This window comes from Telopea speciosissima, chromosome 1 (genome assembly GCF_018873765.1).
Source record: "Telopea speciosissima isolate NSW1024214 ecotype Mountain lineage chromosome 1, Tspe_v1, whole genome shotgun sequence".
Taxonomy (NCBI): Eukaryota; Viridiplantae; Streptophyta; class Magnoliopsida; order Proteales; family Proteaceae; genus Telopea; species Telopea speciosissima.
The window spans coordinates 39,715,655-39,731,306 of NC_057916.1; the positions used below are offsets into that span (position 1 = coordinate 39,715,655).

Genomic DNA, 15,652 nt, shown 5'->3' on the forward strand with positions numbered 1-15,652 from the left:
CTAATCGGACGGTCAAGAAATACTTATCGTGGAGCTCCCCTAAGGAAGACTTATTCGCCATGGATCCCTCACCAACTAAGAGGCTACTCTCTTGAGCACTTCATTCCAAGAGAGTGAGGGGCATGTGATAAACCATAAATATACGGGCCAATCCCGATCTACCACATGGCACGACAGGAAGAAGAGAATGACCCAGGCCCAGCTACATTGAGACTCATCCTTGGCCCAAGAGGAAGAGACCCAGTAGGTCACTCAAGGACCAAGATCACTACATAGGTCAGCATGACATCACCACAATGATCTACACCATCCTATCGGTAAAGGGATCTTATCCCAAAGAAGTTGTATCTTATCTGTACTCAACCCTCAAGGATCCTATCCAACACGAAGGAAAGCACATGTCCATTTGCTAGGGAACACCTTCCCTACCTGGACTGTACCTCCCAAGAGGAGGTGATCTACTACATGATGGACTCTACTACCAAGGAGACTATCACCAATCACCTAGACTCTCCACTGCCATACACAGCTATAAATACCCAGGTAATCTACCCCATTAAAGGGATCTTGAATTCCAACATTTCATCTATTGCTCAGAGATATCTAACTTAGGCATCAGAGAGTCCTAGGCCGGAGCCACACCGGTTCTCCCTTGTTCCTGACGTCCTTTTGCAGGTTGTGACACCCGAAGGACCCACCGGTGATTTCTTGACACAGCACAGATAAATGGAGGAGGCTAAATGTCACCGCAGGTCCACTCTGGAGACCGATGAGACGAGACATAGACCCATCGCTAGTGGCATTGGGTCGTCTAATGCTATGCCAGTGTATGAGCCAACAGGTCCTTTGGGAGGTGGTAGGAGACCGTTTGAACGGTCTGCTATGGTTTCGGAGGAACCCATTGGACTAGTGGATGAGAAGGATAAACTGATGAGATAGGCATCAATTGATTGCACCATGCGGCCGGTTAATTTTAGAATTGACAGTGCCAGGTAGACCATAATACATGACCATGCTATGGGTAGGATGCAGAGTAAGCTCTAGAAGGTAGGGAGGGCAGTGACAAGGTTTTTCACCTTCAATGCACTGCCATTCCATGCAAGGAAGAGTCTTTAGCTCCAAAACCTCCTCAATGCTTGAGCAAAGGAAGGGAAGGTGAAGGCCCCCATCCCTTGGGAGATTCCACATCGTTATCTTCCACTTGAGGTGTCGGACCTAAAGGGCTACATCAGATCCTTTTATCCGATTTGGACCAGGAAGGGTGTCACTATTATGTGTGACGGGTGCACTGTCATGATGAAGAAGATCTTCACCAATTTTATAGTCTACTATAATGGCCATATGATCTTCTACAAGTCCGTTGATGCATCTGGTGAGAGAAAGACAACTGACTTCATATTTTGACAGATGGACAAAGTTGTCGCTAAGATCGGAGAGGAGTACGTTATCCAGGTGATGACGGACAACGAGGCAACATACCAGGTAATGAAGAGAGTGATGGAGGATAGGAGGTAGCACTTTTTTAAGGCCCCATGCACTACACACCATATTGATCTTATTTTGGAGGATATGTTGTAGTTTGTGAGATTGAAAATGTGAAGGTGATGAGTCACAAGATCTCCACCAACATTTATAAGTCCACATCGGCGGTTTATCGATTTTGTCATTTTAATGAGAGCCATGATTTGTTTAGACTTAGGACTACTCGGTTTGCTATTGAGTACGTAGTGATAAAGAGCCTTGTGTGCTCCCAAAGCCTTCACTGATGACGACATGTTGAGGGCTATGGATGTTGTAGGAGACATATTTATGAGATTCTAAAGTTCAACATGCTCCATGGTCAATTTTAGAGTAAGGCAGATGAAGTTCTGAAGATCATGGAGGCCCTAATACTGGTACCACATGTATTAGTTTCAGGCTAAACTAGCAGATTAGGAAGAACAGATTGAAGGAAAATGATATTAGGTTGAGCAATTTTCCCCTCTTTTTTGGATGATTTTATGTTTTAGATTTTTAGTTTCAAATCCTAAATGATTTGGGGAAAATGAAGGCAATTAGGTCACTTTACTCTTTATCTAATGTCCTAGACTAACGGATTGGACTAAAGTGTTACAAAAGTATGATAAGTAGAGGTGCATTTGGAATTAGTAATAGTTCAAGGATGCATTTGTACGTTTGGGTAATTTGAGGGAGGCATTTGAAAAAAACCCATATTACAATTTTCAAATAGGCTAAAAGGTGGCAATATGTACGCATAAATAAGCTTAACAGGACGTTTTTCAACTAATAACCGTTGATTTAATTCAATCTAATCTTAGCCATTGTGCTATTTACCTGAGACCGGTTACGACCATAATCTCTCTCTCCCCTCCCGCCTCTCCATCCCTACCCCATCCCACCCTCTCCCTTCTGCCACCCCCGCAGCCCCCTTCCTGATGGTTTTGATAGAGAAGACGACATTGCAGGATTTGGAGTAAGCATCCGAAGCGCACTAGAATCCTCAATCGTCCTTGTTCTCCTCTTCTTCGTCTATACTTTCTTCTGTACAATCGTTTCTTCCTATATCCTCATTAAATTGTTCTCCTTACGGTTGGTTGCACTTGGATTACTGTGTGATTTCTGATAGAAGGAGGAGAAAAAGGATTGTTCATTGTATTGTGGAAGGGGACAAGGACAAAAGATGAATAGAAAGGCGTACACTGTAGGATTAAGTGATTAGTTCCAGAATCAGTTCGAGTACCAACCATTTCCAATCCAAATAAGGTCGTCCGTCAGGTATTCGGCGAGTAAGTTGATTCCGGTCAGCAATCATTTTAACTATTCTCACAACATATTCGTTGATAATTCTGTATGTGGCTTTGAGCAATCCCAATAGGGCAGTAAGTAATGTAGATTGGATTTACCTTTGGAAACCATTTTATTGTAATTATAGAACAAATCTACCACTAAAGTCCCTATATTGGTTTCAATTAATCCATAGTCCTAGAGGAAATTTTTTGGAACAGATGAATCTCTAAAGCTACTATTTCTGTCCTGCCATCTCGACAATCCATTCTCAGCTGCAATACTTCCTCTTCTAGTTTCTCTGTTCTTGTCTCTTCTTATCTTGTCATTAAATTAAATACAGAAACCCATCAATCTCACTGTCTCATAACATTCCCCTGCAAAGAGATCTCCTGCCGAATTTCAACCATGATTCCCCGTATTTCCAGCCAAGACCACTACAGTCTGCAGATTCCAATAAGACTGAAGGAAAAATTTTTGCTCATCTTCTCCCTCCCACTAGGCCTTGACTTGGGTCTCTCTCTCTCTCTCTCTCCCTCTCCACTCTTCGTAATCCCATCTAATTTTTCGTTTTTCACGACACTGGTTTTGCAAGTAATTTATTGAGAATAAGTTGAGCGAAAGTTTCTCATTTCATTCAACTATCTCTACAGCAAGAAATGCTGTATTCGATGGGTGTCATCTTTGCAGAGTCATCGTCCCCTTCTTCTCAAGCAACGTTACTCAGTTCTACTCATACTCTCACTAAAAAAAAATGGTTTTAAGGAAGGATTACCGGTCAAGGCTTCAATAGCCAAATGACGCCAGATCGATTCTTCTTGTGCCTTCTGTGGAAATTGTATTGAATCCTACTAACATCTATTTCTTTCGTGCGATTGGGTCAAACATATCTCGGGGGCTAGACCTCTGGGTCTTCGTACTGAATCTCTGGTTTACGATTCCCTAACTGACTTTTGCTTTAAATTTTTCGGTTCAAAATTGTTAAATAAAGCCTCTTCAACTTGGTTTTTTGAGGTGTTTATTGTTACCTGTTATTTTATTTGGTCAGCAAGGAACAAAGATTTGTTTCGACTTGAAAAACCGAATGCATTATGGGTAATTAAACAAGTAGAACGATGGATTGCTGATTTAAATTTACATCCCCCCTTCTTATCTTCCAATGATGTATTAATGCTGCCAAACGTTACTTATAATTGGGTTCCTAGGTTATCTGTGTCGCAATTTAAATATCCCATTTTAATGTGTGCAAGAATCCAGACTCCAGGAGTAAGACTGGGAGGCTGGTCGTACCTTTTTTCGTTGGATGGATGGTTTTTGTTTTTAGCTACAAAAAATATTGTATCCTCTTCAGTCTGGGAGTCAGAATTGTACAGCATCAAGACTGGGCTAGACCACGCAACTTACTTAGGATTGCAGATTAAGGAGATTTGGTGCTCTAACCAACTTGTTACCAATGCCCTTCCATCTCCTACTAACAATACTTGGCCATATCTCTATATTAAAGACTTAATGTATATAAGTAATAGGACATCAGACATTACCTACTCACCTACTCTATGTTTAAGGATGACTTATGTTTAGCTATAGCTCTAAACCTTGCGTCCCGAACGCAAGAGAAACAATCAGTGTTCTATCAAGTTTTTTAATTAATATATTTCTTTGGTTTCATAAAAAAAAACAATTTCAGGGGGTTGCGTGAGTTGAGAAGTGAGGCAACATGTTGTGACCGTACCAATCGGGAACCAGTTTCTATGAAAATTTAATCGACGGTGTGGAATACCTTTTGCAAAATCTTCGGCGATGCTAGAAGACAGTGAGAATTAGGTGGAAATTTGTACGAACTGCTACTACCCACCCTTTTTAATAACCTTTCAAAATTTTTGCTCAAAGTTTTCTTTTGCAAATTTTCATTTTTCCAACCAATACAAGGTCGATAACAAAAGATATGCTGACTCAGCATATCAGAAAGATACGGCCAATGTGTATCAGATCCGGCATCGTTTGAGGACCAACTGATACCCGATCTGATACCATGCACTAAAACCATGACAGCAATACCACCATATAAGAAGGTTTTCATTTTTTTCCCCTTTTTTTTTTGTTTTTTTTTTGTTTTTGCTAGTGTACAAAAGAATAAGCCCAAAATCTGGTGTCAACTAATCACAGTCGTCGTGTCTGGTATTAATGAATCAACTTTAACCTACAAAATCACAGTTATAGTGGAGGGTAGAAGTATGAAGATACAGAAAAGCCAAGAAACAGTAGGCCCCCAACAGTAGCAACTGTGCGTTGTGAGATCCTGGATGCCAGCATACTTCCCCCAACCACCGCAATTGACGTGCAGATCGTGTGCCCTAATGAGGCTCCTAGAGCAACTCCAACAGCATTTTTGTGGGTTGCCAGCTGCAGCAGAAAAAGATTTAAATTAATTGGTTCTAAATAAAAACCACATACAAGTTGTTTGCATCTATGCAGCCAAGTTTATGCACATCTTGCATGCCACTGTTTTATGTATAAATTTGAACCAGAATGTAGTGAAAATATATCAATGTATGGATGGATTTGTCACCATAAGAGCAGTGTAGGATGTGTGGCAATAAGTGTGTTTGTGTAGAGAGAGAGAGAGAGTAAATAAAAAAACTTAATGCAAACACTATCAGATTTTTGGGTAGAAAGTGCCCATGCTTATTAATGCCAAAAAAAAAAATTGATGAATGGAATTTTAGGGGAAAATTCATTTGAACAGCTGATGTGGCAATTCCGACCATTGGATGGATAAGTATATGGTTTGAATTACCCAAGTGTCAAATTTCAGTATCTAATTCAATCCAATACCCTCCTATGTATTGGCAAGGATCCCCATGTGTGTCCCCATGCATGCCTTTGGTACTCCGACCACTACTATGCACTATCCCATAGTCCAAAATTTTCAAACCTCCAATTTGCCACTTGGCAAACTCTGTTTAGGCTGAAATGTTACATGTGAATAGAAGGACCTTGGTGTCTACTTATCCAAAAAATTTGGGCTCCATCTGATCTGCCACGTGGCAGGGATTTGAGCCACTTTGATAAGCTTATCAAGTCAGTTCAAGAATGTTTTACCCGGAATTTTAAGACAATATAATTTAGCGAAAATATGGAAACCATAACGCCTTGTGGAAAGTTGTCAAATGAAAATAATGTTTTCACCATCTGTCACTAACAGTTTTGTAGACAACTCATAGAAATACATAAACAACTTCACATGCAGCTTGGGTCCAAATCCCATTTAACTAATATAATTAGCAACAGCAACAAAGAACAAGAAGAAAGCATATATGCCCAAAAAAATTCATAAAAAAGAGTTGAAAACAGCTTACAGCTATTGTTGCTATCTGGCTACGGTCACCCCACTCTGCTAGAAATGTTAGAATAAAAGACTGCAAACAAATTGATAAAAAAAAATAAACTATATTAATATGAGCATACTTTTGCAAGCGATATAAATTTTCAGATGCACAGTCTAAGACAAACATCGGAGTGAATAAAAAGGGTCAAAGACTACAACATGTGAGTCATTTCATAATGTAATGTAACAATGTAGTTTATGAATCCCAATAAGCAAGAAATACCTCCAAAAATATCGGCGTACAAAATCTTGAAAAGAAACGACGAAGAGTTGTTTTCCCTTGCCCTCCTTCAAGTTTCTCCTCTACCTGGATAAATAAAGAGATGAAAATCAAACAAAATATGAATAATTTCAAGTAAGATAAAACATACTACCTCATGCAAAATAGCTAGTAAAAAGTTGTAATATATGGCAGCTTGGTATCGTAGAACTAGGGTAAAGAAACACATGGATGTGTTGTACCACTTTACATTGTATATCTAATATCCTGACTTGTGCTGGTTTTTTACAAAGGATTCCGCTCCTCACCACCTCCCCTCCCCCCCCCCCAAAAAAAAAAAAAAAAAGAAAAAAGAAGGAAAAAGTTTCCTACCCGGGCAATGTGGGTGATTTTCTCACACGTACAACTTGTTTTGCCATGTGGACAAATGATTTAGTCATTCTGACTATTATTAGATAAATGGAGTTCTCTTAATAAGCCGCAGGTCAAATTAGATGGACCATATAATGTAGAATCGATCTCGAACCAGTAAAGCTAGAAAGAGATCAGTTGCAACAGGATCACATATAGAGACAAACCAGTATTAAGAGCAAAATTCTCTAACACTAGGCTTCACCACCTGGCCTGCGAGAATGGAATCATCACCAATCAGGCTCTTGGAATCACCACCAAAAGTTACAGCTTCACCACTGCAACCTGTCCAGATTCATCACTGAACCAAAGAAAGAAAACTTTATTTCTCAGCCGTCTCTTCTATTACAGCAGTACATTGTTTAATAAAAGACCGAAAAATAGTAATGAAACTCTATTAGAGAGAATCTCTAGAAAGCTAACAAAATAAGAAGTTCAAAAACAAAAACTAATAACACACACAATGCTTATTAGCTAAGGAATTAATACCATAAAAATAAAAACTTTCTAAAACAGCCTCCGTTGAAATCTTCAGTCAAACTATCAACCCCAAGTGAACAGTGCCTAGGTGAGTCGTACAAAAGTGAACAGTACCCACCACGTGAACAGTAAAACAGACCAGATTCTGGTTCAATTCAGAATCATGGACTGAAATCTTCCTGCCCGTTCTTCTTGTGCATGTTTTGTTTCCTCCTTGAACTGAACTGCATCATTAATCTCAATTGTATGATCCACCATGTACAACTAGATAATCACATGGAGAACATGTCCACCAAATCTAGGCCCCACTATATACTTCCATGTGGCAAAAGAGACTATTGGTGCGGAAATGTCTTTGGCGTAGGAAAGCCTCCCCCAAAGATGAGCAAGATTTAATGTGGGATGAGCAAGATTTAATGTGTTAAGACAGTTTACAAGCTATGTGCAGTCCTCATGTTCAGATTGATCACATTATTTTTTGCAAAGTAGCCGCTTAATAACAAAGAAGGTACAGAAAAGGTAGCAGAACAGCCATCAAATAATCATACGAAAAAGATGTGCCCCACAATGCCAAGATTCCAGACCAATTTCTCATCTACAGTAGACCCACAGGCCACAGCAATGCATGAAGGAAATACCCTCCAGAAAGCCAAGGCTGTGCTACTTAAAACAAGTGAGATAGCACCCAATGGACCTCTAATGGACCTTCTAACTGATATTCGACACTATACCCACCACACAAACACCAAGTCTACCCTTACTACCACATGCTGATATCCAAAATGATAAAACATCCTCAATCAGAAAATAAGCACTCTCAGCTCATCTCTGACAAACACTCATATTCAACAGCGGATGAGAAAGCTAAAAATAAAGAGCAACAGCATTTGAGCTATCTCTGAGTGTCGCAGCAATGCCTGCTGGATCTAGGTTTCACCAAAATCAAAGTTTTTGACTGCCCAACAAGCACATACATATACAAGTAAGAGTAAATTGTATCAACAACAATAATTACAGAAGTCCACAATTAAAAAACTACAAAAAAAAAAAAAAAACAAGTGAGAAAAACAAGGCTTTAGAAAATGGCCGATCCTAATACAAAGATCAGGTATAATCACATTGTATAATTTGCCTGTTGTCAAATGAAAAAAAAAAAAAGATAGGCTATTTTAACTATTATCAACTCCAATGAATGCCTATACCACAAAGCACAAGGATCAGATTTCCTTCCTAAAACCACTAATAAAAAAAAGTGGTAAAGTCTACATGTCCTGCCTTTCATAAGATCTAACCAATACATACTGAACCTATGAAACCCTCAAAGAAATTTGTCAATTGAAGAAATTAATTACTCTCTCCCAGGCTCATTTATAAAGAAACTATTGAGAACTGTGGGATTGGAATATTGTCACTTTACCTTAGGTTATTTAGGGTTTTATTATTTTTCCCTGTTTTCTGTTTTTAACCCTTGGGTTGTAATTCTTATTATTAATAGAGAAGACCTCTGTCATTAATGACAAGTCTCATCATTCTCATTCTCTGATTCTGAATTGAAACCAACCAAAAAAAAAAAAATTCCCGAGTGATAGAGTTTTCAGCCTTATGCCCTGGCTTCTTTGGCGAATAATGAGGAGAATTTCATAGATCTTTTCTATAGCACCACACTATAGGCATTACTAAATATTACTATACCCACATTGGTTTGTTATAGGTGCTTTGAGGATATTACCCCCTCCTCCAAAGGCAACATTCTCATTGCTAAAATGGAAGGCTGTCATGCTAGAAGAATTGCAGGCCTTGGATAAAAATAGTACCCAGGAATTTGTTCTTTGCCAAGAAGGGAAGAAGTTAGTTGGATGCAAATGGGTATTTACGGTCAAGCATAAAGCAAATGGCACTGTTGAGAGATACAAGGCATGTTTGGTTGCAAAAGGCTTCACCCAAACCTATGGGGTCGACTACCAAGAAACCCTTGCCCCTGTAGCAAAGATGAATTCGGTGAGAGCTTTACTGTCTTGTGCTACCAATTTGGGCTGGGATCTGAATCAATTGGATGTCAAAAATGCCTACCTGAATGGGGATCTTGAAGAAGTCTACATGGACACGCCTTCTGGTCTTTAATTCCCATCTGCTGCTGGTCATGTTTGCAAGCTAAAAAAGTCTCTATATGGTCTTAAGCAATCCCCTAGGGCTTGATTTGGTCGTTTACTAAAAGCCATGCAGAAGTTTGGTTATCGACAGAGTCAATCGGACCATACCTTGTTTATGAAGAGAGATGGAACTCAGATTACAACCCTTATCATGTATGTTGATGATATAGTGATCACAGGGAATAGCAATGATCAAATTTCTCATTTGAAGTCTCTCCCTGTATAGGAATTTAAAACTAAGGATCTGGGATCCCTTCAATATTTTCTTGGAATTAAAGTTGCAAGGTCCGAAATGGGCATCTTCATCTCCCAGTGAAAGTATGTTTTGGACCTTCTCTAGGAAACTGTAACGTTGGGTTGCAAGCCTACAGATTCTCCTATTGAGGTTAACCATCAGTTGTGTAGTGACATGGGTGAGCCTATTGACTAAGGGCAATACCAAAGACTCGTTGGACGGCTGATTTACCTGTTACACACTAGACTTGATATTGCCTACACTGTGGGAATCGTTAGTAGATTTCTCCATGATCCCAAGACATGTCACCTTGAAGCAGCAGTGCATTGTATAATGAGGTATTTAAAATTTGCCACTGAGAAAGAAATTCTCTTCTCTAACAATGGGAACTTAAGGGTGAAAATGTTCACAGATGCTGATTGGGCCATAGATGATAGGTGATCCACCTCTGGTTATTGTTCCTTCCTTGGAGGAAATCTTGTCACGTGGCGTAGCAAGAAGCAGCCTGTAGTCTCTCGCTCCAGTGCGAAAGCTGAATTCCATGTCATGGCTCAAGGAAAAACTCATGTGGCTCAAAGGATTATTGAGTGATTTGGGTATTGTTTCTAAAGATCCAATGCGCCTCTACTATGATAACAAGGCTGCCATTAACATCACTCATAATCCTATCCAACACGACAAAACAAAGCATGTTGAGATTGATAGACACTTAATCAAAGAAAAGCTTGAACAAGGACTCGTCTGCATTCCATTTGTTAGTTCTGATAATCAACTTCTGATGTATTCACCAAAGGCTTGAATTGGAAAGTGTTCCACCCATTAGTCTCCAAATTGGGTATCTGGATATATTTGCACCAACTTGAGAGGGAGTGTTGAGAACCGTGGAATTGGAATATTGTCACTTTACCTTAGGTTATTTAGGGGTTTTATTATTTTTCCCTGTTTTACTTTTTTACCCCTTGGGTTGTAATTCTTATTATAAATAGAGTAGACCTCTGTCATTAATGACAAGTCACATCATTCTCATTCTCTGATTCTGAACTGAAACCAACCAAAAAAAAAAATAGGGAAAAAGATCTCCGTCTGGGAGTGTGGCCTACGCCAGCTTTCCCATGAATCTCTCTCCTCCCCATATGAAAAGACATCTTTGCCCCCTTGTTTTGAGGAGGAGAGAGATAGACACATGGGAGTGCTGGCGTAGGCCACACTCCCGTACAGAAAACTACTTCCCAAAAAAAATATCCCGAGTAATCAAATTTTCCACCTTCTGCCCTGGCTTCTTTGGTGAATAATGAGGAGAATTTCATAGATCTTTTCTATAGCACCACACTACAGGCATTACTAAATATTACTATACCCACATTGATTTGTTATAGGTGCTTCGAGGTTATTACCCCCTCCTCCAAAGGCAACATTCTCATTGCTAAATCTCAACAATCACTTTCCTAGTTGCAGTTCCATGAATTTTCAAGACAAAATTGTTCTTAGGAGTGCACCTCTCATACCAAACAGCAGAATGATACTTATCATCCTCCCCAAATATTTATGGCTAAGTCTATCCACAGACCTTCCACGCTAGTAATAATTGAGACCATCTAAAGAATAAAAATAGGAAAAATGTAGTCAAATGCATATTCCCACTTCCAACCAATCAAATTATGAAGATCAACATTTAATATATATATGCAAAATTTTTTAAATAAAATTTATACTATGAGAGAAGGTTTTCTGGTCTAGCAGTCCACATAACCAAGCCATGTTCAGGTGCCTACTTCTGCCCCATGGCAGATTGGATTGAACTGAAATTTTATAGACAAGTAGACCACAAGGTCCCTTGCTCACATGTCAAGTTTCAACCCAAATGGTGCTTGTCATGTTGCAAAATAGGCCATTGACAAATCTAGGAACTTGACATAGGTGCAAGGGACTCAAGGGGGTTCATGGACATACATGGGAGGGTATGGCATTACATTGAGGGCTAAATGATTGAGTTTGGGTTGGAAATTTGACATGTGATCTATTCAGATTATTTCTTAGGTATCCAGTGGTCAGATTTTACCATTGGAACCTTGCACATGGTGGAATTAGGTGTCCCGACCAAGGACCCCCGTTTTTAGTCTGCCAACCAAGGAAACTTGTAAATTATCTTTTAAACAATTTAAGAAACTAGTTATTTATTCATATGAACAAGCAAACTAAATCACCATAAACCAGGCATTATTTTCCAAAAATAAGTCTACATGAGCACAAATATCCCAATGAAAAGCGATATGTTGCATGCAACCTATCTTTTGAGCACATGATGGATCACTGTACAAAAACAAGAAGATACAACTAGTTACCATACAATTTAGCCATAATAAATAGACACATTTATAAACTAAATGATCACATAGATAAGCTGCTACACATAAAAATTATACCAATGGGTTGAACCATATTTTGACATCACATGTGGCTACTATGAGACAATGAGTTGAATGACACAACCAAATAATAACAGGAGTGCTCCTTACATAGAGTAGAACTTAGGTGGGGGTGGGGGTGGGGGGGGGGGGGGGGAGAGAATGCAATGTTTTCTGTTAGCTACTGCAAAGTAACAATAGCATTTGACACCTGGTGATGAACAAAGAAAGACATACTTCTTCCATTTCCTTCTTCTGTGATGACTTTGAATCAGATCTCCAAGCAATGTAAAGAAGCCGCAGCCCAAAAAATGCATATAGAACTGCATAAAAATAAATGGATTAGCTTCATTTCCCACATATAGAATTGCATATAAACAGAAGGGTTAGCTTCATTTCAAGGACATAGAACTGCATATAAATTGAAGGTTTAGCTTCATTCACGTTAGAAAAAGCCAAAGACACATAACTACCTCCAACAATCCAATTCTCCAATCAAGTTGTCAAACATTCTCTCCAGCCAACAGAACCAGGTAGAATGTTGATTTCATGGACTCAAAAGTATAAACAAATTCTGTAGTTGCAATATGAACAAGTACCTGTTGCAGCACTGTTGGTATGCTTCCTTGATATCAGATTAGGCACAATCCTACCAAGCCCAGTGGAAAGCACCTAGTTCCATGTAGAAGAAATTTAAGCTAAGTAATGAGGAAACAAAATGGTGGTCTCTTATACATAGCTAGAACTAGAACCAAATAACATATAGGACCTAGCACAGTGACCACCCAAGACAAGCAAAACCATGCAAGAAGATTCTTACACTAAAAATGACCATTACAGGGAAAAACTAGTTACAGGAAAAGAATGGTGAGGGTGAGAGGGTAAGGAAATTACATCAATCCCCTATAAATCAGAAAAGATCAGCTAGCTTACTGTCATCACATATAGTGCACTGAGAGCACCTGATAGAACAATTGATTTGGGGTGTCGCATTGCCATAAGTGCCGCTATTATAAATGTCTCATCTCCAATCTAGCAACATCACCATTGTTAAACAGCATTTATTAGATTTCTTTCAATAATTAATAGCATTGATCAGATACAACATAATTGAAAATGTAGCTACTCCCTCTAATCCAATGAGGACAAGTGGATATTTTCCAGAATTAGCAAAAGGTATAGCAGCTCAGTGATTGAAACCTAAAACTACTGACCAACCATCTGGTCCTAACAAGTCAATTAATTGCTTCTGTTGGTTGACAAGAAAAGAAACAAAAAAGTAGAAAAAAAAATTCTACTTTTCTACTATGTTAGTGTCTACTATGTTACTTTTCTACTTTTCTACCATCTGTTAGGTCAATTAATTGCTTCTGTTGCTTCTGTTAGTGTCATCATTACTTTTGTTTTACTATGTTTTTTTTTTTTTTCTATTTATTTTTTGCCAACCAAACATAACCTAACAAAAATTCTTTTCTTTTCTATCCATTTCTTGCCTACCAAACATACCCGTGCCAGTATAAGTGAACTAATATGATGGTTTGCCAGGACTGTGATCAATGCATTTAAGACTAACCGTGCAGATGAAAAGTGAGATTTGACAATTCTCCATAGCACCAAAATGAAACTTCCCAAGAATATAATTACAATAACCAAGACACTAACCTCACTGACGATGATCATTGACAGACTCGCGAAGAACGCATCGAAAATCCCAAGACCAGAAGATTCCGGGATTCCAGTGAGACCAAGTAATTCTGGGTCAGTCCCAATCTGGTGGTCTAGAAAAATCTGTTCAAATAAATGAATATATAACCGTTAGCAAGCGGAAAAAAAAATCAACAGAATAATTTAGAGAAGAAAATTGTCAGTAAAAAATGAAAGAAACTGGAGAAATCTTATGACTATACATGCAGCAAAGAAGAGAAGGCCAACTCACTTTGCTACGGCGGCTCAGGGCTTTACCAGATCCGTTGGAGAGGTCTTTACGAGTTCCCACCTCAGACTCAAATTCCTGAAATTTCAAAAAAAAAAAAAAAACTGAAAATCAACTGATGCATCACTTTTGGGTCTCAGAAAAGACAGATCGAATACCGCAAATGCAACCAAAAATTTATTTATTTATTTTTAAAGTAACCTGAGCAGAAACAAGTGAGAATGCCAGCAGAACAGTGGAAACGAGGAGGAGGAGAGCGTAGCCAGAGAAACCAGCTCTAGGGCTTCTCCACGAATCCATAACGCGCATTGCTTGAACCTAACTGTATCAAATTCGAAAACAAAGCCAATGAGCACAGAAAGAAAGAAGAAAAAAAAATTTGGAAAGATTTTGAAAATTTTAAATGCGAAAAAATAGGAGATGGATCCAAAACCTATAAACAAAGTAAGATCACTGGATCTGTCACTGGAATCGAAGATCAGGCAGAAATTCAGAAAATGAGTTCCCACGAATGAAGACCTAATGAGTGAATTCCTGCGAGAGATCGATTGATTGATTGGATCGTCGAAGTTTGGGGATTTACAAAGAGATGAGGATGTACAAAGAGAGGAGGAGAAGAAGAAGAAAGGGAGAGACAGAGAGAATGCAATCACAGTTGCCCTCTCTCCATTTCTCCGAAATGAGCTCCGAAGTTCAATACACCGTGTCTTGGGGAGAGAGGGGGTGGGGTGTTTCAGGGACTACTTAGTGTACCGAAAATGCCCTCCGTTGGTCATGAAACAGCGGGTTCGGGACCATACCCACATGCGTTACAACTTACAAGGTGCAGTGAGCCAGTCAGCCAAAAAGGCTTTGACTTCTCGCCGACACGGCTACACGTCGGTGACAAGTACATCCAGGAGTGCGCGATTCTTTTTATCAGCAACCAATTAGCTGCCACGTTTTGGGTGTCACGATTTGCGTTTTTTTATTGTACCATACATTTGATGGGGAAGTCCAACAAACCACCTCTCCATGGGTTTAGGCCAACGCTCTACTATATTGCGATCAGGATTATCGATCAACCAGCACCTAATGAGCATCCAACGGTTGGGCTGGTTGGGTGTATTGACTGCTGAGTCGGGATGTGTGCCAACCATCCCAATCGTCGAATGCTTCATAAGAGAGCATCCGGATCCACTACACTATCACAATTTGTCATTTCAACATCATGAACGTTGATCTAGGGATGTTAATCGATCAGTATGGGTCAGTTTCGATCGGGTCTAATGAGTCCTCATAAGCTAGGCATGGTCCTATTTATAAACGGTTGGTTGTATATTGATTGGTTTATAATTGGGCTCGTATTAAATGGATTATAAATAGAATAAACGTGCCTATAAGTAGGCTCATACGAAATCGACACAATATCAGTATTGTGGACCTACAAAACCATACAGTATTGACTTATCCGAACACCCAATATCAATACCTCAAACCATGATTCCAAGTTGTGATTAGAGATAATGAGACTCACAGGATCAGTAAGGTTTAGCATAATTGTTTTTTTTTTTTTTTTTTGTACGAATTTTTAGCATAATAATGTACAGTACTCATTTGCGTTTTTTTATTTTTGTTGAGGGTATCCATTTGAGCGTTGATTGTTG

General features: G+C 39.1%; 1 protein-coding gene across 3 annotated transcripts; it reads right to left on the reverse strand.

The window, feature by feature from the left end:
* Window positions 1–4,967: 4,967 nt before the first annotated feature.
* LOC122649104 (GDT1-like protein 4) lies at window positions 4,968–14,708 on the reverse strand. 3 transcript variants are annotated; one of them, XM_043842463.1, is made up of 10 exons: window positions 14,440–14,708; window positions 14,208–14,324; window positions 14,010–14,084; window positions 13,736–13,861; window positions 13,007–13,105; window positions 12,673–12,745; window positions 12,311–12,396; window positions 6,396–6,479; window positions 6,144–6,203; window positions 4,968–5,187 (listed from the first exon to the last, which is right to left on the reverse strand). In XM_043842463.1, the coding sequence occupies exons 2-10, from the start codon at window positions 14,313–14,315 to the stop codon at window positions 4,999–5,001; spliced, it is 900 nt and encodes a 299-aa protein (XP_043698398.1). In that variant the 5' UTR covers window positions 14,316–14,324; window positions 14,440–14,708; the 3' UTR covers window positions 4,968–4,998. The 3 variants fall into 3 exon arrangements, with proteins under 3 accessions (XP_043698398.1, XP_043698399.1, XP_043698400.1); XM_043842464.1 differs by lacking the exon at window positions 14,440–14,708 and adding an exon at window positions 14,363–14,373 and having other exon boundaries at window positions 14,208–14,328; XM_043842465.1 differs by lacking the exon at window positions 6,144–6,203.
* Between the last annotated feature and the right edge of the window lie 944 nt (window positions 14,709–15,652).

What these genes read in the sequence shown, in the direction of transcription:
- LOC122649104 (XM_043842463.1), bottom strand. Translation starts at nt 14,315, where the DNA reads ATGCGCGTTATGGATTCGTGGAGAAGCCCTAGAGCTGGTTTCTCTGGC. An exon ending in AGAAGAAGGAAATGGAAGAA is followed by an intron (nt 6,480 to 12,310) that starts GTATGTCTTTCT and finishes TTATTTATCCAG; the next exon opens with GTAGAGGAGAAACTTGAAGG. An exon ending in GCCAGATAGCAACAATAGCT is followed by an intron (nt 5,188 to 6,143) that starts GTAAGCTGTTTT and finishes TTTCTGCTGCAG; the next exon opens with CTGGCAACCCACAAAAATGC.